Raw genomic sequence first — 23,129 nt, 5'->3', positions numbered from 1 at the left:
CTACGTAGTCATGCTCGTATCCTTCAGTAGTCGTATCTAGGCTTGTCATGTAGTGTTGCATCATCACTGCGAACAGCACGTGACGACCCGTAACTTTGGAGACTCTGCGCGCCGTCAGTCAAGCGCGCCAGACGCTCCTCATGCCTGAACGTTCCAGTCCTCCAGTAAAGCTGTCTTTACCCTTGGTAAGTGTAATTCTGGTCTCTTCCTTATCGGATCAAATGTCTGACTCAAGACCTCAAGCAATACCAGCAAGATCTCTTCAATGAGCTCCGTGCCGAAGATGAGCTCGTCATTCTCGCCCGGGGCCTCGGCCTCTTGCGTCTCGTCACAAATCTCCTACATTCCTATGATGCTGCGGGTAATAATCTAGTCTTGGTGGTTGGGGCAGATGATCGGGAGAACGAGTGGATTGGAGAAGGTGCGCCTGGACAATGTTGAAATGATGATGGTAATATCACTGATACCTGTGAAGCTCTGGCGGAGCACTATGCGATCAGCAAGACACCGCTTGCTCGAGGGCTGAAGGTGATCAATACCGACAGGGCCACCGTGCCCATGAGGTGCGTGTTTCCGACGGAAGAGACGGGTCAACCGCTAACGGATGAAAAGGGAGAAAATATATGCACAAGGAGGAATCCTCAGCGTCACATCGAGAATCCTTGTAGTGGATCTGCTGTCCAGTGCGTATTCTGCAGAAATTCTCTCCCTGATAAACACATGCTGATTCCTGCCTAGAGCTTCTAGATCCTGAAAAGATAACCGGCATGATCATACTGCATGCGGAGAGGTATGATGCTCCACACGAAATCAAGACTCGCGCTCACTGATTTTCAGAGTAGTGGCCACTGCTCTCGAAGCATTCATTATCCGGATATACCGGCAATTCAACAAGGTTGGCTTTCTCAAAGCGTTCTCGGACTCTCCCGAACCGTTTACGACCGGTTTTTCGCCTCTGGCCAATATGATGCGGAATCTGTTCCTACGCAAGCCCTCCTTATGGCCTCGATTCCATGTCACAGTTGCAGAGTCGCTAGAGGGCCGCCGAAAGGCTGAAGTGATTGAACTCGAGGTCCCAATGACCGACAAGATGAAGGAGATCCAGAACGCGGTCCTGGAGTGCGTCGAGATCAGCATTTCCGAACTCAAGAAGGCCAATACAGGCCTCGACATGGAAGACTGGACTGTGGAGAGCGCTCTACACAAGAATTTCGATGTGGCGATCAGGCGGCAACTCGATCCGATATGGCATCGCGTGAGTTTCAGAACAAGACAAATCGCAAGTGATTTGACTGTTTTGAGAGCTATTTTACAGTAAGGACGGCTGAAGTGTCCGTCGAGGCGTCGCTAACTCCCGTCTAGTTCATTGCTCACATATGATGCTGTGTCTTTGCTGAAATATCTTGATACCATTGTCGCAGCGCATTCAGCACCCCCCGGGTCGACCAGGCACAACTACTCGCCGTGGCTGTTCCTCGACGCTGCACATATTCTCTTCGAAACCGCCAAATCGCGGGTGTATCGGGGCAAAATTACCGGTAACGAAGCCTCTTCGTCGTCCATCTCCTTTTCTGCAGCTCTCCAGCCGGTCCTGGAGGAGCAACCGAAGTGGCATGTTTTGTCAGATATCCTTGATGAAATTGAGCAAGACATGTATCTTAATCCAACGACTCGCGATGACTCAAACAGTACCATCTTGATTATGTGCAGTGATCAGCGCACGTGCCGGCAGCTGCGAGAGTACTTGGAGACCAAGCACATCAAGCTTGACACTAATACCGAAGACGCCGATGAGGATTCCAATCATGCAGAGACTGCTAAGGACGGCCCATCGGCTGAACTGATGATGCGGAGAAAGTTACGTGAATATCTGAATTGGAAACGGAATTTCTCACGGGTTAAAGAGAACTTGTACACGACTAAACCAAGCTCAAGCGATACGCCAGCTGCTCGGGGGGAAAGTCAATCAGGTTCAGCTGTCCGAGGCAGAGCGCCTCCTAACAAGCGACGTCGAGTCCGTGGTGGAGGAACCGGTTCGGCTGCCGTTGGGCGGACTCCCAACAGCAGTGTACAACCGGAAATCGAAGCACCTGCGCAAGTATCCGACTTGCTGGAGGATCTTCAGCCGAGAGGCGTTGAGGAGATTCTGAAGGAAGAAATTATTATTGATGATCTCGAAGATATGGAGGATTATTACGAACTTTACGACATGAATGACCTTATTATGATACACCCTTACGACGGCGATATGGACGAGCGAATACTGGAGGAAGCCCGCCCGCGCTATATCATCATGTACGAACCTGACGCAGCGTTTATCCGCCGGGTTGAAGTCTACCGGAGTTCTCACACGGATCGAAACGTGCGAGTGTACTTTATGTATTATGGTGGCTCTGTGGAGGAACAGCGGTACCTCAGTGCGGTTCGGAGAGAGAAAGACGCATTTACGAAGCTGATCAAGGAAAAAGGGGTAAGCTGAAACTTTAGAATTCATTTGACTTTATTACCCACTAACTGATTTGGTTTATTAGGGCATGGCTGTTACGTTGACGCATGACAGGAGCGCTGAAGATCAACAAGAACAGTTCCTACGGACGGTCAACACACGCATTGCCGGTGGTGGCCGACTGGCAGCAACAGCCGCCCCTCCGACAGTTGTTGTCGATGTGCGCGAGTTCCGGAGCGCCTTACCATCCTTATTGCATGGCCGTAGCATGGTGGTCGTCCCTTGCCAGCTGACGGTAGGAGATTACGTCCTGACGCCGGACATCTGCGTGGAGCGGAAGTCAGTGCGAGACCTGATCAGCTCTCTCCGGAACGGGCGTCTTTACAACCAGGCGGAGACGATGCTGCAACACTACAAAAACCCTCTGCTGCTGATCGAGTTTGACCAGAACAAGTCCTTCACCTTTGACGCGTTCACATCGGCATCCACGCCGGGCACCAGCTTTTTTTCAGATTACGTCTTCTCGTCCTCCGGCAACCCTACCATTGCCCTCCCCGCGAACAGCGCATTGGTGAACCCAGCCAGTCCCAAATCCGCGCAGCACCTCCTCGTCCTCCTCACGCTTGCCTTCCCGCGACTCAAAATCATCTGGTCGTCCTCCCCCTACCAGACAGCGGAGATCTTCGCCGAACTGAAGAAGAACAACCCAGAGCCCGACCCCCTCCGAGCGGTACAGATCGGCCTCAACGTCGACATCGCCTCGTCGTCGCACCACCCGGGCGACAATAATAATGCTGTCATGGCCGCAGCAGGCATCGAGCACCGTACCTTCAACCAGCTTCCGCAGGACATGCTCCGAGCCGTTCCCGGCGTGACGCCCGTCGTCCTGGAGCGCCTGATCCGGGAAACGAGTAACATCCACGAGATTGCGAACATGGATGTCGAGGATCTCAATCCGCTGGTTGGCCGAGAGACGGCGAGGAAGATCGTGCGGTTTTTTCGGAAGAATGTCTTTGAGGATGAGGCTGAAATGGAGCCGGAGGCTCAATGACGTTATTGCTACACTACCATATATATCTGTTTCAGGGTATTTACACGCAGCATCAGGTTTGGAGATTGACCTACTCTCGTTTCTGTTCTCTTGTGTGCCTCGAAAAGAGAAAGAGGCCCCTTTCTTTGGATTTCAAGTGGGTAGCGTAGAGTATGCATTGTGCATAAATACAGGCCTTACCTTTGGCAAAAAAGGTAATATGGAAATTTGGGGATTAAGGGTATTGAATTGGCTGTCAAGTTGGGTCGGGTTTGGTTATTTGCTAACGAGTCTACGACTGATGGATCATGGAATAGATGCTTCTCGTCGATTACTTGGTCATATTTTTTTTACTTGAAAAGAAAGGAATAACCAGAACTGCTGGGTTTTGAAAAATCAATTAATTATTGATGAATTTCTTTCTGGCCTGATTATTTGAGTCTCTAGGTACCCACCAAAGCTTAACAAGCACAGAGCTAAGAACTTTGGAATAATAGATCCTGTCGGTCGATTACAGGTATCTACTTGGAAAGGAATCACTAGGATCGTTGTGTTTTGCAATTTCTGGCATTGTTGAGTCACTACCTAACTCTTTTAAGCGCCAAATTTTCCCGAGCAACAAACATGCATATCTATTGCCTCTCCCTCTTTCTCCACCGTCGAAGGACAATATCCATCATCCATCGTAATAAAAAGTACTAGAAAAAAAATAAAACTTGAATCCAGCCCAAGAGAAGAACCATGGAAAGAGAAAAACCGTAAATGAGAATGCATGCGAATGCAGAGCAGAGCAAAACCAAGTGAGTAAGCACTCATGCGTGTTCGCAACCCATTATTCCTCCATAATAAGCCCAGTAGTAGCGTGAGATAGTAGATATCCGAGCAGTGTCGATAAGGAGATTGATTTGATTATTCAAGAGAGGAGGAGGACTACCAGGTCGGTTTGGATCCGAGACGCGCAGATACCATCCGGTTTGATCAGGAAAGTGGCGATGTTGGTGGAACTTGGACCCTACGACTAAAGACTCGGGCCGCACTTTTGAGCCACGAACGATGACTTGCCACGAGATGACTTCGCAAAGATAACATTTGCGCGCGTACTCCTAGTCGAATTCGAAGAAGTAGAGAATCCAATCGACCGTGGCAGCGATGCCCGACAGAGCCAGCCTGAGATCCCCCACTTTCGTCGGGTAACGGCTCCGTCGGTTGTAGAGGAGGGAGTTTAGATTTCGTCGACGTCGATCTCCTTCTCGTCGGCGCTTTCGCGGTCCTCGTCGAACTCGACGTTGTCCTCGAAGCCCTCGTGGCCGTAGGTGTCGGTCTCGTTGATCTTGGCGTGTTCGGGCAGCTCGCCGTAGGCCTTGAGACTGCGGGCCTCGTCGGCGCTGTACTTCAGGATGACATCGCCCTTCTCATCCTGGTAGTCGCGCAACGACAGCAGGATGATGTCGCCCTGGTTGATCCACACCTTCTTCCGTAACTTGCCGCGGATGTGCGCCAAGCGCTTCTCGCCGTCGAAGCACATGGCCTCCAGACGGCCGTTGCCCAGCATCTTCACCACCTGCGCATATTCCTGGCCCTCCTCCTTGAAGATGAGCTCACGCTTCTCGTTGTCGTTTTCGTTCTTTCCACGACGCCGGTTCTTACCACCCTGTGAGACTGTTAGCCAAGGTCCTGTATGTCGTGGCAAGGCGGGGTAAAAGAGGGGACTAATCTTACCTTTCCCTTGTTCTTCGGCATGGTGACTAGCTTTCTGAGATATCACGCAGAGAGTTTTTGTATGTGAATAGGTTTTCAAGGTGTTTGTTGATGCAGAGCAGGAGCGTGGATGATGGAGCTGTGAGTTGTTGCTGTTGTTGTCAAGGAGGAAGGATGGAGAGGAAAATCGAGGCTTTTTAAAGTAAAGTTCGGTGGGGGACTGGCATTGGCGCCTGATTCGGCCTGATTCGGCGAGTGGCTGCCTCAGGCTCGCCACTGTGTGAGCCATGGTATTCCCGCCAATCGGAGGGCCTCAACGCCTACCGCCCGGAGTTCTGCCGGAAAAAAAAGAATCGACAGAATTGGAAACATCTCGTGCCTTCACTACCATCCTGTTTCTCTCATTCATTTCGACAAGGACAGCGGTGGCGAGGAGGGCTCTCTTATGCTACATCAGTGCCTTTTTGATATCTATTGACTCTACTCTGTCGCGTTCTTCCATGACGACATGAGGACCGACGTGTGTCGGTGTCTACGTGTCTACTGGTTTTCCCTGCTCGACGTCTGACCGGTGACCAGACATCATGCCGTCACTTCCAGTGCCAGTCCCTCGTCTCAAACCCATCAAGAGCACCAACCAGTTCGTGTTGCGGTACAGTCCCCAATGCGGCATGACCCCAATCGCCGCCCGATTTGTTCAGAGCGAAACGCACCCGTTGCGCCCCAAGATCTTGCACATGTACGCAAACCGTGATCGGAACACGCTCTGGTGGAGAGTCTCGGTCAACCATCTCCCGCTCAAACGGGTGGTTCGATCGTGGTGTGCGCGACGAGCGCGAACTGCCTTCAAGCAGGCGTTGGAGGAACGGGGGTTTGATCCCGAGGGTCGCCCTCTTAAAAAAGAAGAGCCATCATCTCAGACAGTTGGGCTGAAAGGCACGGTGGAAATCGTGGTGAATCAACGATCGATCAAGGAGGAGCTTCCTGCGGTAAAGGAGGAAATGGCGTCGCTGGTGGACAGCTTGGTGCGGGCCGCTCAGAATCAGGGCCATAGCTCAGGGAACAAGCCTCCTGAAAAGCGAGAAAAATCCAAGCCAAAACGACGAGCCCCAGACGAGAAATTTTAGTCTAAATCTTAATATACCACCATGTTAATATACCAAATCAGGATTATCTATATGAAAAGAAAAGGACCACTAATAATGGGTCAAGACATCAAAATAAACAAAAATAGTATATAAATAGAAGGTGTGGAATACTAACAAAATGCTACACCTTAACTGTTGTCGTCAAGATTACCTTCTACTAGATCAGATCGCTATCTCGTACTCCGTAATTGCGTACCAGAAACATGTTTCCTGATCGGGTAAAACGCCGACGCGCGGCGGGTGGCGCTTGGCGCTCAGACTGTTTGATGATCTGTCCTGTCAGTTAATCAGTACAATCGATTGATCAATTATACAGTACAACTGCTTGTCATCAGACAACAACGACACTCTTCGACTCTTGACTCCGGCGCACAGAATATCCATGTGCCACGTCGACTTCTCCCCAGTTGCCTCATCGTCTTGCTAGTCGCCGCTCAAGATGTTGGTCTCCTTGACAGTTGGCAAGGTCGACGCTGGCGTTGCGGTCTTGTTGACACAGGACAACCGACTGGTACGTGCCTATCCCCGCTGTGAGGGAATTCCAACGAATTTGCCTCCTACACGACATTCATGTGTTGTGTTGACATCTGACGACTTGCTGAATCCCGCAGATCGAGTTCCCATCAGTCCTCCTCCCTAAGAACATCACCTCGGGCAGTATCGTCGATATCGAGGTCTCGCGCAACCATGCCGCAGAAGCAGCCAGTGCAGCCGCCTTCCAGTCGCTTCAGAAGCGCATTCTCAACACGTACGGTCTCCGCACTCCCTCTCCTCCCGTTCTCCGCCTGCGCAATGCGACCCAGACATCCCTCGTGCTGGAATGGGACCCGATCGACCTGGCCACCGCTTCCCTCAAGTCTCTGTCCCTCTACCGCAATGGTTCCAAAGCAGGCTCAATACCGCGGCCTCTGGAGATGCTCAGCACCAAGATTAGCGGTCTGGCCATCCACACCGAATATACATTCCACCTCGTGTTGCGGACGTCGGCCGGAACGTATCAATCGGAGAAGTTGACCTGCCGGACCCATAAAATGACCGATCTGTCGGGCATCACGGTCACGCCAGGTATTATGCCACCACAAGTAAAAGAGGCATTGGCGCGGGCGCTTGATCGAATCGGCGGCAAGATGATCGACACCGTGCGCATTGATACGACTCACTTTGTCTGTACGGAAGGTCGAGGTCCGCTGTGGGAAAAGGCGGTGGAGATGAACATCCCGGTGGTGCGTCCAGAGTGGGTGGATGCGTGTGAGGCGGAGGGCACGCTTGTGAGTGTCCGGGGTTATTATCTGAATGCGGACCCCAAGCATCGACAGTTGGGACCGCGTCCACTTTCCCAGCAACAGCAGCAACCACAGATCCAGCAGGCGGCCTCGACCACGTCTGAAGCCAGGCCTCCTACCGGGAGTCAGTCGAATCCACCATCACGGTCAGGGCCGGATCAGGCTGCGAATCCACCGCCCACTCCGTTCCCGGGGGGCGAGCAGACCTCGGACGCAGCAGCTCAGCAGAAAGAAGCAGACAAGACAGAAAATCCTCCACCACCGCATCCGAAGGATGATGCTGCTGAGAAGCGGGAGGTGGAGGAAGAGGAAGCCAACAAAGAGCAAGACGAGCCAGAACCAGAGAATAAACCTGAACAGGCAGAGACGTCGCCTTCTGAAAAAGCAGCAGAAAAGAAGAAGGAAAATGGGACGGCTCGAGGACCAGAGGGCGAGGGGGAACTGGACGAAGTGCCTCTGTAGGCGGGCATACGACAGGGTCATACCTATGACTGTTCTCAATTTTCTTTATGTAGTCGGCGTCAGGACAGTTTACAGCGTCTGTTTATTCATTTCCTTGTTACCCTTCTCCTTTACCCTTTTCTTGCTCTTCATTTTTTCCTACCCCCTTTTCAGGCCTTCTTCTGTCTTTCTGCTCATTGAATCACTGGCCCGGTCTGTCTGTAGATTCATCTTAATATAACACATGACGTATGTACACCCCTTATGATTGTGCTTGTTTGGGATTTTCTTCATCTATCTGCTTAGTTAAGCTTTGTTAATTGATGCCATTGGTCATGAGTGTAATGCATTTGCTTGTCAATGGTATACTGTTACCTTTCTTATCTGAAATTCCCCTCTCACCTCACCTCAGCATGCAACACCATTGTTCTTATTGCTATTATTATAATGGCTAAGGGGTATTCTGCATGATGACATGACATGACATGCAAATCGACCGTATAATGCATGTGCCTAGGTGTATGTATATGTTCTGGTCTTGTCACTACCTATCAGAAATATGATGTATGCAGTACACCGCAGTTTGCCACTAAGACCCTTTCAAAAATATGTTACGACTAATTTCTATTATTTTCCCATAACGGCAAGGTACATAGATTCATAAATTTAATATCACATATAAAACATCAATTCTCTCTATTATAGTATGAAAAGTAGTTATTAAGATTCATTGCAGTAGTTATTAGAAATAAAAAATGGTTATCAAGTCCATTTTACTATCCTTATATCATTCACCTTGATATTCAACAGAATTAGATATAAACAGTATTTATAGATTTTATTTTTAATTTTAAAAGTTATTAATCTAAATTTTTTATAGGGGAAAAATTTATGTTAAATTAAAATGGCATATGTTAGTTATGGATAAATATAACCTAGATTTATATAGGATTTAAGCAACTTCATAGGAATATATTTATTTAAAACCGACTTAAATTAGGAAGATTTCTGCACCAAAATAAAAATTAGTCATTTTCTTGGACAACTAATTTTATTAATACTCTTACTATATAATTATTTTCCAAAAACTTTAGTATAAAATATGCAGGTTTGAGGGCATAGTTGCGAACTTTCGCGTGTATAATATAATGCAAAGAAAGATTTAGTTATTCCGGCGAAGCTCAAAACTAATGACATGATATGAAATCATGGCGGAAGGCAATCAGTTCGTAAAGAATATATTTCTGATCAATCATCGTGCTGATGCGAGAAAATAGGGATTCTGACAGCTGAGTCAGACAAGCTCCCTCCCTAGGAAGCTTCCTTCCGCAATGCATGCTGCGAGCCGAGCTCGTGATCAAGCGAATACGATCGGATCAGCAGACTCATCAGTAGCGCTCCGCCGGCAATCGCGGTCAACACGATGAACACGCCCCGGATTCCCTGCAGATAAGCCAGCAGGAGATCGAGTTTCGTCGGTGAAAAGGGCAAGGATTGCAGCGTCGCAAGGAACCCCTCCGCATCTTTGGCGATCTCCACGGCGAGATGCTCCGCTTGCAATCCCTGCTGCATCCGGTTCTGGAACACGGTGCTGCCAATGCCTACGCCGAGCGTCATTCCCAGTGTTCGCATGAATGCGTACATGGTGGCGGCATGACCGGCATCCTCGATCTTTGCCATCGCCTGGACGGCGAAATTCTGCGAGGTCAAGACCAAGGCGTGGCCGATGCCCAGGCAGACGAGAATGCCCGCCCAAGCAGCCGTCGACGTACTGACATCCCACATCACGAGCAGGCCAGTCGCAAGCGTGGTGACGGCCCAACCTCCCCAGATCGCCCACCGGAATCTCCCCAGCCGGGTGATCATCCTGCCGACAAGCACTCCGCCAGGCACGAGACTGCAGGTGCATGGAAACAAACTCAGCCCAGCTGCGGCAGGAGACTTGCCCTTCACGGACTCGAAATACAACGGCAGATAGTACAATTGTCCGAACAGCTGGATATCATATCAGTCTGATGGGATAGTTGTGTGTTTGTTCGACTAGGGCTCTCTCACCAGGATCCCCTGTGCAATGGAGCAGAGGTAGGTCATCACCGAGGACCGATTGCGGAACAGGCTGTGACGAAGGAACGGCTCTTGAGCACCGTAACGCTCCCATAACAGAGATGCAAGAACCACGCCTGCTCCCAGAATCATCGGCACCAGTGTCCGGAAGTTCGCCCAGGGGAACTGGATGCCGCCCCAGGAAATTGCCATCAGGAAGCTGGTCATGCCTGCGATGAACATCGCTCCTCCGATCCAATCCACCCGGAGCAATCTGTCCCTGAAGGACATCCGTTCCGTATGGAGGCGGACAACCAACGGGATAGTCACAAGCCCAAATCCGCAGAACGGGAAATTGATGTAGAAGATCCAGCGCCAGGTGTGGTAGCAGGCCGCCGATGAGCGGGCCCAGGATCGTTCCAAGCGCCCATGCGGCCTGGACCGCTCCGTACCATTTCGGACGATGGCGAAGGGGAATGATATCAGTGAAGATGATCATCGACATCGTCAGGATGCTTCCTCCACCGACTCCTTGGATGCACCGTCCACCCAGAGGACGGTGAAGCGACGAGCAAGGCACGCGATCAGGCTGCCGGCCGTGAAGAGGATGAGTGAGCAGATCAACAGAGGCCGCCTCCCAAAGATATGGGAAAGCGAACCGATCAATGGCTGGAAGACGGTACAGGTCAACAGGTACGAAGTCCCGACCCAGAAGGCATCTAGTGCCGATCCGTTCAGATCACGAGCAATTTCCTATGATATCGTTTGAATTGAATTAGAAGGCAAGTCCTTTTGCTTTTATTGTATTTCAGAGAGTCAATTAAACTCCACCAACTGGAAGACTGGTAACAATAATCGTCGCGTCGAGGGCCACCACCAAAGAAATTACCGACAGGCACGTCACAATCAAGTACTCCTGTTTGCCTGGAGCCCATTCTGTACCAGCAACTGGAGCTGGGGCGCTAGATTCCTCATCCAGCTTCGACGAAGTGACGAAAGCCGCAGATGGAGATGAAGAAGAAGATATTGCCGAATCCATCGAATCTAATGCTGAAAGAAGACTGAATGAATGCCTGGACAGAGTAGATAGATAGATGGAAACTATGACCCGACCTAAGCCTAAAAAAGTTCATCTCACATTTTATAATAATAAAGAAGGCTAATTGACCATAGGCCTGTGCACGCTGGATAGTGCTTACCTCATGTCAGAGATATCTCCCTTCTAGGAAATACCATTAATTGTTCTTCCTCCCGAGTTATTTCCTCTCTAGGTCCCTGGAGACAGACAGGGTTTTCTTTCTTCTGACAGAGCTAATAATGTACTATATGTCATCCTCACCTAAGCTGAACAGCCGAACGAGCTGAACGAGTCACCTCGGTGTACGTAGGTGTATGCACGATGATGCCTAATCTAGTAATCTAATGATGCGGAGATCCAAACAAGTGGCAAGCAAGAAGATTCTAGTTTCTGGTTGGGTTGTGTAGACGACGATAATGACCACTTTGATAAGAATAGATATCAACAAGGAGCGAATGGATTTCCTTTGTCGCTTTTAGGTCATGCACGTAGTGGTCTACTGAGAATTGAGGATTGGATCACCAGAAATGTCTCTTCCACAGGATCCTTGTTTCTTGTTCTTCTTCTTCAGGATTCCGAAGTACTGTGTTCTTCGTCTACCTGTCCATTCGGAACGTCCATCGCGTACAGCGTACGTATACATATGGAATTGGGTCCAGTTGAGCCATTACGTACAACATAGCCAGAAATCTGAGTAAGATAAGAGTCCTTAGGGCACAGGAAAGAATGAGTAAGCATGTTACAAATCGAGGAGATAATGCTGGACTGATCCTATACCTGCCTAGGTAGGTAGTCGATGATTGTTCAGACTGTTCGATAGCAGTGAATGTTGAAGCCAACCCTGTCCACGCCTGCAATATGCCCACGCATATGCCCTCGCCTAGGTCGTCGTATGTACGTAAATTGCATAATGTGGGGCCCTATATAGTTTTGCTGACCGGCGTCCTTTAATTGAGCCTTTTCTTTTGTTGCCTTCCTAGATCCTGATTCTTATGAATGTTATGTTATAAAATCATTCCAAGACACAAGTTCAAAAGAAGGCAGCAAGTTAGATAGAAGCCAGAAAGCACCGACATGGACGGTCCTGAATGGGAAAGCAACAACTTGGAACAATCCCTTCGGAAGAATAATAATAATGAGACGATGAAGCCTGATCAAGAGCCACCACAGCAACCCAAAATCAAGCCAGGCGCAGATGCAATCGCAATCATCGGCATAGCCCATCGTTTCCCAGGAAAGGACATGGACGATCCCAACGAGCTATGGGACCTCATCCGCCAGGGACGCGATGCATCATCAACAACAGCAGATGAGACCAACATCAACATCAACATGGACAGCTACTACCATCCAGACCCGGAGCATGTCGGGACGGTCAATGTCAACGCGCGCAACAACGGGTTCTTCCTCGTTGAGGACGCTGATGCTTTCGACGCGCCTTTTTTCCACCTGACCAGGGCAGAAGCAGCGGCCATGGATTCGCAGCAGAAGCTCGTGCTGGAGAATGTGTTCCATGCGCTGGAGAACGGTATGTCTGACCTCTCTATCTATCAATCAATCTAATTGCGAGGTGGCTATATAACTAACTTCTTTCTGCTCGATTTCATCCAGCGGGCATCCAACCCAGCAAGATCGCGTCCTCATCGACGTCCGTCTTTGTAGGATCCTTCGCCAATGACCACTTCATCGCGTCCAACCAGGACCTGGAGATGAAGATGAAGTATAAAGGGATCGGCACGAGCCATGCGATGCTCGCCAACCGCGTCAGTTGGTTTTTTGACCTGCAGGACACCAGTCTGGCTGTGGATACGGCTTGCTCGAGCGGTCTGGTGGCCCTGCACCTTGCGTGTCAGGACTTGAAGGCGGGGGAGTCTGAGATGGTCAGTACAGTGCAGTATTATTGGTATTCTTCTGTATCATCACGCTTATCGACATGTGTACTAGGCCATCGTATCCGGTGTCAACGTCATCGGATTCCCTACCTCGTCGCTCGCACTCAGCAGCCTCTCTTTTCTCTCTCCTGACGGCAGAAGTTACAGCTACGATCACCGGGCTAACGGATACGCCCGAGCTGAAGGAGTCGGCACAGTCATCCTGAAACCGGTATCAGCTGCCATCAGAGATGGCGATACAATCCGGGCAGTGATCCGAAGTACGGGGTCAAACCAGGACGCGAAGACCCCCGGGATCACGGTGCCCAGCCGTGCGGCACAGGAGCAGTTGATCCGAGATGTCTATTCGAAGGAGGGAATCGATCTTGGACAGACGGTTTATATTGAAGGACATGGGACGGGGACGAGAGTGGTTCGTTCCCAGAATTTCATTCCTCTCATATATATATATACAGAGAGAGATAGAGAGATGTATACCTGACAGCTGGGACACAGGGCGATCCGATAGAAGTCGAGGCGCTTGTCAATGCATTTGCACCAGCGTCCCGCAACACACCGCTATATCTCGGCTCCATCAAGTCGAACATGGGGCACATGGAGGGCGCAGCAGGGATCGCAGGCGTCATCAAGGCAGTCCTCGTTCTCGAGTCTGGCGTCGTCCCTCCTCTGGCCGAGTTTCATGCCCCAAACCCCAGTATCAAACCGGACGAGTGGAATATTCGTCTCCCTACAGAGGCAACTCCATGGCCAGCAGCAATGGCGGTTCGACATGCATCGGTCAATTCCTTTGGTTTCGGCGGTAGCAATGCGCATGTTGTGTTGGATGATGCGCAAAGTTACCTGCAGCCCAGAGGGTTGAAAGGACTGCATGCGTGTTCTGGAGGTATTCTGCCTAACAGCCAAGGACATAATGGGGTAATGATCAACCAAGCCCAACAAGATGGGTCAATTCTTCACACGAAAGCGGTGACGAACAAACAGGGTCTCGGTCTCAATCGTAAATCCCGGCTCTTCGTTCTGTCAGCATTCGACAATGACGGTGTCCACCGGAATGCAGCAAAACTCATCGATCACTTGAAAAAGGTCACCTCAAATAGTAATTTCAATCAGAATGAGACAGAGAAGCGACAGTACCTCGATGATCTGGCGTATACGATCTCAGAGAAACGGGCCCAACTTCCATGGAAGAGTTTCTGCATCGCGGATTCTATTGAGAATCTCGTCACGAACCTAACCTCAACCACGACGGACCCCGTGCGCATTTCTCATGAATCTCGTCCGTGTCTGGGATTTGTATTCACCGGCCAAGGGGCGCAGTGGGCGGGGATGGGCCAGGCGTTGATGGCATTCCCGGTGTTTAGGGCCAGTATTCAGGATGCGTCTGCTTATTTGAAGTCTTTGGGGAGTTCGTGGGTGTTGATCGGTATGTACAGTATAGTACAAAATTCATCGATGAGTTTCGAGCTGGCAAATAGCTTCGTCTTAACCGACAATTTCATCTAGATGACTTGGCAAAGGCCAAGGAGGTCTCCGCTATCAATGATCCGTTGGTGTCCCAGTCCGCTGCACTGCGCTGCAGGTCGCTCTGGTCGAGTTGCTGGCCAGTTGGAATGTCTTCCCTGACCATGTCGTGGGTCATTCATCTGGTGAAATCGCGGCTGCGTTCTGTGCAGGCGCAATATCTCGTGAGACGGCTTGGAAACTGGCCTATCTTCGTGGATTGGTTGTTTCCAATCACCTCCACAAGCCAGGTGCCATGTTAGCCGTGGGAACCCAGCCGGACATTCTTCAACACTACCTAGACGAGATCAACAACGATGGCGAACTTCAGGGAGTGTTGGCGGTCGCTTGTTATAACAGCCCGAAGAACCTGACTGTTTCAGGCGACCGGGACAAAATCCAAGCCTTGAAGGCGTTGCTTGAGAGGGATCAGGTATTTGCTCGTCAATTGCCCGTGAACACGGCCTATCACTCGGAACATATGCATTCTGTGTCACAGCTGTATGCGGAACTCATCGGAGAAGGATGCGGAGAAGGGCAGAAGCTGCAACTGCCTCATGAAGTGCAAATGTTCTCCTCGCTCACGTCGAAGTCAATTCAGCACGAGCAATTAGTCAACAAGGGCTATTTGGTAGACAACCTGGTCAACCCAGTCCGCTTCTCAGATGGCCTCCTCGCCATGTGTTCGCAATTCGCTGGAAAAGCAGCGGTGCTCGTGGAAATCGGTCCGCATTCCACTCTCCGAAGTGCCGTAAAAGAAACACTGGCCCAACAGTCAGAATTGCGCTCAACTGAGTATTGTTGTGCCGTGAGTCGGATCGACCAGTCGGCGGACCCCATTCTGAACGTTGCTGGCGTGCTGTACTGCCGTGGGCACGAGGTGAACCTCTCGGCCGTCAATTCCTTAGACCGTCAAAGGCCATCTCAGATGTTGACCCGGCTCCCTCCATACGCCTTCAATCACTCCCAGTTATACCGACTGGAGAGCAGGATTGCGAAGAATATCAGATTGCGGAAATTTCCGCAGCATGATCTCCTGGGGGCCCCCGTGCCCGATTGGAACCCCCAGATGGAGGAATGTCTTACGTCCATCGGAGATTCCATGGGTCGACGATCATAAGGTTAGTCGTAGTATGCCCAGAATCGATCGAGATACCTCGAAACAGACCAGCTGACACAGTGGGATAGATTTCAGGAAACATTGTCTACCCTGGGGTCGGGTACCTGGTCATGGCAATCGAGGCATCGAAACAAATCGCAGACCCCAGCCGACAGATCGCAGGTTTCCGGCTGAAAGATGTCGCGCTGAAGGCAATGCTGGTCATCCCGGACACGGAAGACGGCGTCGAAGTAAGCGTCTCTGTCCGCCGAGCGAGAGAAAGTGCCCTGGACACCTCCCGCTACTGGCACGAATTCACCGTCTTTTCCTACAATCCCTCGGAAGACAGCTGGCTGGAGCACTGTTCCGGAGCGATCCAGCTGGAGTACGACGTGCCAACGGGACCCGTTGATGACGGCCGAGAAGCCGCAGCGGAAAAGCAGGTGTTTGCCCGTCTGTTCGAAAGAGCAACCGAAGTCTGCAGGTTCCCCGTGGACGTCAATCGAGGATACGAGTGGATTCAGCGCTCCGGCCTGGCTTTTGGACCGACTTTCCGGAATGCATCCCACGTCAAGATCGGGAGGGGCCTGGGGGAGGTGATCGGGACAGTGACAATTCCTGATATCGCGGCCATCATGCCGAAGAATTTCCTGTATCCGCATACCATCCACCCGGCCACGGTGGACAGCTTGATTCACCTGTTTTTCCCCGCCGCGATGGACGCGGACCCGGGGATGGGACTGGGACATGCGGTCGTCCCGACCTTCTTCAAGGAGGTGTGGGTTTCCAATTTGATCGACAACGTGCCGCAGCACAGTTACCAGGCGCACAGCCGAGCGAGGAAAGTCGCTCTCAACAAATTCGATATCGATATCACCGCGTGGGATAGTAAGACAAACGAGGCGATGCTGACCATCAGGGGATTGCAGACGTCCCCAGTGCAAGCGATGTCTTCAGAGGATGACATGGTGGAACCTCAGCTGTGCCATCGGATCGAATGGGTGCCGGATTTGCTTCTTAACACTGTGACTCCCTCGTACTTGGATGACATTGACGTGGACGCTTCCGCGGCCGAAGGTGAATCGAAGCCATTTGAAGAGCTTCAGCTGGCTTCTGTAGGCTTCATCATCGGCGCTCTAGAGCAGTTGAAAGGATTAGACGTCATGATGCTCCCCGAACACCATCAGAAGTTTTATAGATGGATGGAGAAACAAGCAGCCGGTCTAGAAAATGAAAGAATTCGCTTTCAGCGCCCGGGTTGGGGAGGCTATCTCAGACATCGAACACATAGAGACGAACTCCTCGGTCGAATCAAAGGGTCCAACGACGGCGACCTTCTGATCCGAATGGGATCGCGAATCGCTTCGATTCTTCGGCAGGAGGTCCATCCATTGGAGGTCATGTTCCACGGCGACCTTATGGATGGATATTACGCGACGTTCCTGTCCGAATCGGGACAGATCCCAGCCCGGCTGGAAGCATATCTGAAAATTCTCGGACAGAATCGCACAAATCTGAGGATCATCGAGATCGGAGCTGGAACGGGCTCCATGACCAGTTACATCCTCCAAGCTCTCAATCCTTTCGACCCTGACAACAACGGTGAGCTTGACCGCTGGAGCATCGCGAGCTATACCTTTACCGACATTTCCGCTGGTTTCTTCGACAAGGCGAAGGCGAGATTTAAGGGGTGGGAAAGCATCTTGACATTCGGAACCTTGAATATAGAGGACGATCCGATGAGTCAGGGGTATGAACGGGAAGCATACGACGTTGTCGTTGCATCGAGTGTAAGTTTTCATTTTTTTTTTGTCTGGGCTGTTCTCCATGACTCGAATTCGATATTGACGAAGACAGGTGCTGCATGCATTGAAGAATACTTTGCGAAATGTCCGGTCGTTGTTAAAGCCGTAAGCAAGCTCTCCTCCATCGTAGTCAGTATCTTGTGCACAGCTTACTTTACTTCCGCAGAGACGGGAAGCTGATATTCTTCGAATCCGTCCAACAACATCTCCTCTGGGAGCCACTATGCTTTGGACTGCTTCCAGGATGGTGGCTGAGCTCCGAGCCCTTCCGAAACTGGGGTCCGACTGCCACTGAGGAGGAATGGTGCAGGTTGCTGACGGAGACCAGCTTCGATGGCGATGATCTCGTTGTTCTCAAGGACCGTGAGGATGATGATAAGCATGAACACAGCCTTATCATCGCAACTGCGGCTTCCCCGATCGTCTCGAACGCTGTTATGAATGTTGTAATCGTTTGCCGACCGGCACCACGGCAAGATGAGTTGATTGCCTCTCTCGAGGCAGAGATACATTCTAACAACATGACTTGCCAAGTCGTCGAATATGCCAGCCTCGATGACAGCATCGATTTGAGCAACGCAATTTGCATATCCTTGCTTGGTCTTGGTCTTGGTATCGACCTGTCAGTTGCGGACGAAAACACGTTCGACAAAGTGAAGCATCTCTTGCTAAGCTGTCAAACCGTGCTTTGGCTGATAGGGGATACGACTATTGAACCAGCTCTGTCCATGATAACGGGCATAATCAGGGTCATCCGTTCGAAGCGACATGTTGACGAGCCAAATTTCGTCACTTTGGAGTTTCCTGGCCCGTTGCCAGAGCCCAAGGCGATGGCTCAGCAGACGATAACGCTGATCAACCGGGTGTTTCTGCGGACGTCGGGAACGGCGGTAGTGAATGGAGAATACCTCCTGCGTGACAACTCGTTCTGGAGCAATCGCCTCTTTCGCGCTCCCAATGCCAGTCGGTACATTCATTCCAAGATTTGCAGGCCAGTGCTGACCTTGGAGGCTTTTGGATCATCCGAACCGAGCGTTGAAGTTGACATCGTCCGCTCCTGGACTTCTGAATAAGCTCCATTTCATCGATGACCCTCTGCGAGAAAAGCCTCTTCAGGAGACCGAGGTAGAGGTCGAAATCAAAGCTGTTGGCCTGAACTTCCGTGACGTGATGATTGCAATGGGTCAACTGCCAAGCCAACGGTCCGGCGTTGAAGGGGCTGGTGTTGTGACACGAGTCGGCTCGAAGGTGAAGAATGTCACTGTTGGCGATCGAGCGATGGCCGCGGCGACCGAAGATGAAATCGGCACCTTTCAGACATTTTCTCGATTCTCGGACGTCACTGTGCGCAGAATTCCCGAAGGGATGTCGTTCGAGAACGCGGCAACCATTCCCGTGGTCTTTCTGACGGCTCTTTACAGCCTGTGCGATGTCGCACGTCTTTCCGCAGGAGAATCCGTCCTCATCCATAGAGCAGCCGGAGGCACGGGGCAGGCAGCCATCCAAGTGGCCAAGCTAGTGGGAGCAACGATCTACGCGACCGTCTCGACGAACGAGAAGAAAGACCTGATCGTGAAGGAGTACGGGATCGAACCGGACCACATCTTCTCGAGCCGCGACTTGACTTTTGCAAAAGGGATCATGCGGATGACGAACCGGCAGGGCGTGGATGTCGTGCTCAACTCGTTGTCTGGGGAGGCCCTTCGTCGCACGTGGGCTTGCATCGCGCCCTTTGGTCGATTCGTCGAGCTCGGTCTGAGGGATGGCCTATCGAATGGTCGGCTGGAGATGAGCCCCTTCGCGCGGAACGTCACGTACTCGGGCGTCGATCTCTCGGTGATCTTGCAGAGGCATCCGGCCAAGGCGGCGACGTTGATGAGCAGGGTCGTGCAACTGTTCGAGGAGGGAAAGCTCCATGTGGTGCGTCCAGTCACCGTGCTGGACTATTCGGAATTAGAAGCCGGTTTTAGACAGCTGCAGTCTGGGAAAGGGATGGGGAAGATTGTCTTCAAACCTAGCACAGAGGATCTTGTTCCGGTGAGTTTGTTGACATGACGAAAAGCGGTTCTTGACTAAGTAGGATGCAGGTCATTCCAGAATCGTTGCCTCCGTATAAGTTTCCGGAGCAGCATTCATATGTTCTTGCCGGAGGTTTAGGAGGGATTGGGCAAAGCACTGCACGGTGGATGGCGTCTCGAGGAGCCAAGCACTTCATCTTCTTCTCTCGTTCGAAGGCAACGACCACAGCAGCGAAGCAACTGATCGAGGAACTTCAGCAGCAATCTTGCCAGGTGATGGTGTGTGTCTGTGATGTGTCAGTGGAAAGCCAACTAGTGGACGCCATCGAAATATGCAAGATTTCGATGCCGCTGATCAAAGGCTGCATTCAGTGTGCCATGGTCTTGCAAGTGAGTCTTTAGCTCAGATCAACATCAGCATCAGCTGACCAGCACAGGACGCCATGTTTGAAAACATGACCCTGGAAAGGTTGCAGGCTGCGGTGAGACCGAAGGTCCAAGAATCATGGAATCTGCACAAGCACCTTCCCACGGACATGGAGTTTTTCATCATGCTATCGTCCATCACCGGCATCACTGGCAACCGCGGTCAGAGCAACTATGCGGCCGGAAACGTGTATCAGGACGCGTTGGCCAAGCATCGTTCGAGCAGAGGCCTACCAGCAACATCGCTCAACCTGGGGCCAGTAGCGTCAGTGGGATACGTGGCTGAAAAAGAACTCCTTAAAAAGTCACAGTTAATGACCGGGCCTGCAGCAGCAGCATACCAACTGGTAACAGAGGAAGAGCTCCATTCTGTACTAGAATACCACATCGATCCCCGCGTGCCAAAGAGAACCAAGTCTTTCCAGACTGTGATCGGCCTGATGGACAGTGCCACAATGACGCAGAAGGGAATCCAAAAGCCACCGTTCTTGAATTTCCCTTTGTACACTCATCTGAATGAGCAGCAACAAGGAGGATCCATTCTGACGGACGGTGAAACTTCTACCGAAGGAGACACCGCATCATTCCCCATCCGCCAGCTCCTCCCTCTCGCAGAGAACATCCACCACGCAGCAGAGATCATCTCCCAGGGTCTGCAGCACAAACTGTCTAGCATGCTGTCGATCCCCTGCGCCGAGATCGATCTCAGCAGACCGCTGTATTCCTACGGCGTGGATTCCCTCGTGGCGATGGAGATCCGCGATTGGATGGCGAAGGAGACGGCGGCGCAGATCTCGACGGTCGATATCATTGGGACAAGGAGTATTGCGGAGTTGGGGGTGAAGGTTGCGGGGCTGAGCCGGCTTGTCAAGAGTCCAGAGATGGGAACAAGATAAGACCCTTCCTGATAGAGACAGACAGACAGACAGACAGACGGCTAGATGGATAGCCTTGACTCGACTGGGACTTTTGGTTGTTTGTTCACTGGGATCTGACGATGGATAATAGATAGGGATGTATTTAGATAGGCATTGGGTATGTATGTACGTGAATGAATAAATAAACTATATATTATCACAAAATTCATCCATTTTGTATTGTGTTCGGCACTTGTGCATATCAACCAGCAGACCTTCCTAATGCAAATCATGCTGTATGTTATCTCAGGAATTACCTAGGCAGGCCTTCTTTGTCCCGAGTTAATTGACCGGAATATAATAGAATAGTAGCTGACGGGGAGATTGTACGAATATAAACTACATAGGCACTGTAATTTATGGTACGGTACGTACCTGACTGCGATTTATTCAACTCACCTCAGTCACATTTATTCTTCAAGTCAAGGCATAGAATGTTGCCTGCGAGTTTGACAGTGCTGAAATGAATAGTCAATTATTATGTTGTGTGACGTATTCCAAATGATAGATAACTGAATGAGATGGTCTAGATTTCTTCTATTTACATCACAACTCATCTTTTTTCTGAGACTGCTGCGCGCGCAGCCGCAACATGGCCACGCCGTGCATCTTGACAAACGCCTTGACCGTCCCGCTGGGCTGGACGCTGCCGACCTTGGTGCCCATCAGTGCCGTGGAGCTGGAGGGCGGCACCTGCGAGTACACGTACTTGGCACCCCCCAGGGCGGTCATGTTAAGCGGAGCAGGACCAGTCAAATTGGTGGATGGTGTTATCGTCCCGTTGATGATCGCCGCCGCAGTCTCGTTGCTCATCCGGTTCGCCCACAGATCGTATACGTCCCAGCTCTGCTGCACCTGGCTGGCCGTGCCGCCGGGCCCGTCTTCCCAGAAGATGTCCTCCAGCGTCGCGTTCATGGTGCGGTCCTTCGCCCCGGCGTTGAGCAGCAGCACTAGCTGGTCGCCGCCCACCAGACTGCCGCTGAACAGCTGGATCTCACCGTAGCCGTTGGCGTCCACGTCGTCGACGTAGTACCTCCAGATCCGGTTGACGCTGGAGCCGACTGGGTCCTGCGACACGGCCAGCACGGCTGGGTTCTGGAGGATGGACAATGTAGGCGGGTCGATCTTGGTCAGGACGTTGGTCATCAGCAAGGGGGATTTGAAGGCTGCCCAGAGACTCATGTGGGCGACGGCTTCGTCGTCGGAGAGGCCTCCGTTGCCAACCTCTGGAGAGCAGACGACATGTTAGATAAAACGTCCCAAAAAGAAAAAGAAAAAGAAAAAGAAAAAGAGGGAAGGAGAGAGGGGGGTACAGCCATACGAAGCATGTCTAGGTCATTCCACGCCCCAGGAAACGCCTTGGAGGGATAGTAAACCGCCTTGTTGAGCACGTTCAGCACCGAACACTTGTACCCCGGCGTCTTGCAGTCGAGCCCCTCGAGCTCCGAGCACGGGCAGTTGGCATCGTCGCGGTCCCACGTGTTGAGCAGGTCACCCGACGTGCGCCACGAGTTGGCGATGGTCGAGGCAAAGTTCCACGGCCCGTCGACGCCCCAGTTGCAGAGAGAGTAGAGGATGGGTCGGCCCGTCTTGTTGAGGGCTTGGCTCATGGCGTTGTAGCGGTCGTACGACAGCTTGGGAGTGCCTTCTTCGCCCTGGTTGTAGCAATTGTCGTATTTGAGGTAGTCGATCTGTGTGCTGTCACCATTCTTGTCCTGCTTGCTACGAGACTTGCGCGTGATTAGCTTCGAAATTCATTACTTACCCCCCAGCTGGCCCAAACCGCCGCGTCCTTCTCCTCATAGCCTAGTGACCCGGCAAACCGGGCGCAGGTCATGGTCCCAGCACTGGAGTAGATGCCGATCTTCAGTCCCAACGCGTGGATCTTCTCCGCCAGACCATCGATCCCGTTGGGGAACTTCACTGGATCCGGGACCAGATAGCCAGACGCGTTGCGTCCGGCAGACCAGCAGTCGTCCAGGACGACGTACTCGTAGCCGAGATCCTTGAATCCGAGTGAGACGAGCTTTTCTGCTGCTTCGAGAATCACTGTCTCGTTTTGCGAGCAGCCAAAGGAGTTCCACGTGTTCTGCAGAGACTACAGTGAGCAAAATTATTCAATTATAATTTCCAATTCAATTGGCCCAGTGAATTGAAGGTAGTATGGATTATTCTTACCCATCCCATCTGCGGAGTGATTGCGAGGCCATTGTCGAGCGCCACCACCCCTTTCAGGGCATTGAGCCCGAACGCGAGGAGTGCAGTAGCAGTAATTTTCTCCATGGCTGGATTTGACGCTGTTGTC

General features: G+C 51.4%; 7 protein-coding genes across 7 annotated transcripts; 4 read left to right on the top strand and 3 right to left on the bottom strand.

Moving 5' to 3' along the window:
• Positions 1 to 140: 140 nt before the first annotated feature.
• VTN77DRAFT_1489 (uncharacterized protein) lies at positions 141 to 3,497 on the top strand (the record flags this gene model as incomplete). Its single annotated transcript, XM_069417225.1, has 8 exons — positions 141 to 185; positions 244 to 421; positions 476 to 563; positions 613 to 683; positions 739 to 790; positions 838 to 1,314; positions 1,363 to 2,470; positions 2,532 to 3,497. The coding sequence occupies 8 exons, from the start codon at positions 141 to 143 to the stop codon at positions 3,495 to 3,497; spliced, it is 2,985 nt and encodes a 994-aa protein (XP_069279978.1).
• Positions 3,498 to 4,698: 1,201 nt separating this feature from the next.
• VTN77DRAFT_1488 (uncharacterized protein) lies at positions 4,699 to 5,216 on the bottom strand (the record flags this gene model as incomplete). Its single annotated transcript, XM_069417224.1, has 2 exons — positions 4,699 to 5,127; positions 5,196 to 5,216. The coding sequence occupies 2 exons, from the start codon at positions 5,214 to 5,216 to the stop codon at positions 4,699 to 4,701; spliced, it is 450 nt and encodes a 149-aa protein (XP_069279977.1).
• A 542-nt stretch (positions 5,217 to 5,758) lies between these two features.
• Positions 5,759 to 6,301, top strand: VTN77DRAFT_1487 (uncharacterized protein; the record flags this gene model as incomplete). Its single annotated transcript, XM_069417223.1, has 1 exon — positions 5,759 to 6,301. One exon carries the CDS (start codon positions 5,759 to 5,761, stop codon positions 6,299 to 6,301), a length of 543 nt encoding a protein of 180 aa, XP_069279976.1.
• A 460-nt stretch (positions 6,302 to 6,761) lies between these two features.
• VTN77DRAFT_1486 (uncharacterized protein) lies at positions 6,762 to 8,067 on the top strand (the record flags this gene model as incomplete). The annotated part of the gene is made up of 2 exons (XM_069417222.1): positions 6,762 to 6,833; positions 6,934 to 8,067. 2 exons carry the CDS (start codon positions 6,762 to 6,764, stop codon positions 8,065 to 8,067), a joined length of 1,206 nt encoding a protein of 401 aa, XP_069279975.1.
• Positions 8,068 to 10,048: 1,981 nt separating this feature from the next.
• VTN77DRAFT_1485 (uncharacterized protein) lies at positions 10,049 to 10,594 on the bottom strand (the record flags this gene model as incomplete). The annotated part of the gene is made up of 1 exon (XM_069417221.1): positions 10,049 to 10,594. The coding sequence occupies one exon, from the start codon at positions 10,592 to 10,594 to the stop codon at positions 10,049 to 10,051; it is 546 nt and encodes a 181-aa protein (XP_069279974.1).
• Positions 10,595 to 12,241: 1,647 nt separating this feature from the next.
• Positions 12,242 to 20,803, top strand: VTN77DRAFT_1484 (uncharacterized protein; the record flags this gene model as incomplete). Its single annotated transcript, XM_069417220.1, has 14 exons — positions 12,242 to 12,695; positions 12,779 to 13,047; positions 13,112 to 13,471; positions 13,555 to 13,974; positions 14,041 to 14,482; positions 14,619 to 15,528; positions 15,587 to 15,680; positions 15,748 to 17,448; positions 17,516 to 17,568; positions 17,630 to 18,430; positions 18,474 to 19,383; positions 19,438 to 19,500; positions 19,551 to 19,871; positions 19,919 to 20,803. 14 exons carry the CDS (start codon positions 12,242 to 12,244, stop codon positions 20,801 to 20,803), a joined length of 7,683 nt encoding a protein of 2,560 aa, XP_069279973.1.
• A 567-nt stretch (positions 20,804 to 21,370) lies between these two features.
• VTN77DRAFT_1483 (uncharacterized protein) lies at positions 21,371 to 23,107 on the bottom strand (the record flags this gene model as incomplete). Its single annotated transcript, XM_069417219.1, has 4 exons — positions 21,371 to 22,050; positions 22,146 to 22,515; positions 22,590 to 22,913; positions 23,003 to 23,107. 4 exons carry the CDS (start codon positions 23,105 to 23,107, stop codon positions 21,371 to 21,373), a joined length of 1,479 nt encoding a protein of 492 aa, XP_069279972.1.
• Positions 23,108 to 23,129: the final 22 nt, after the last annotated feature.

This window comes from Rasamsonia byssochlamydoides, assembly GCF_041956645.1.
Source record: "Rasamsonia byssochlamydoides strain NRRL 3658 unplaced genomic scaffold VTN77scaffold_13, whole genome shotgun sequence".
NCBI classification, from domain to species: Eukaryota; Fungi; Ascomycota; class Eurotiomycetes; order Eurotiales; family Trichocomaceae; genus Rasamsonia; species Rasamsonia byssochlamydoides.
Note: the sequence above shows the minus strand (reverse complement) of the source record. Positions and strands in the feature narration are given on the sequence as shown.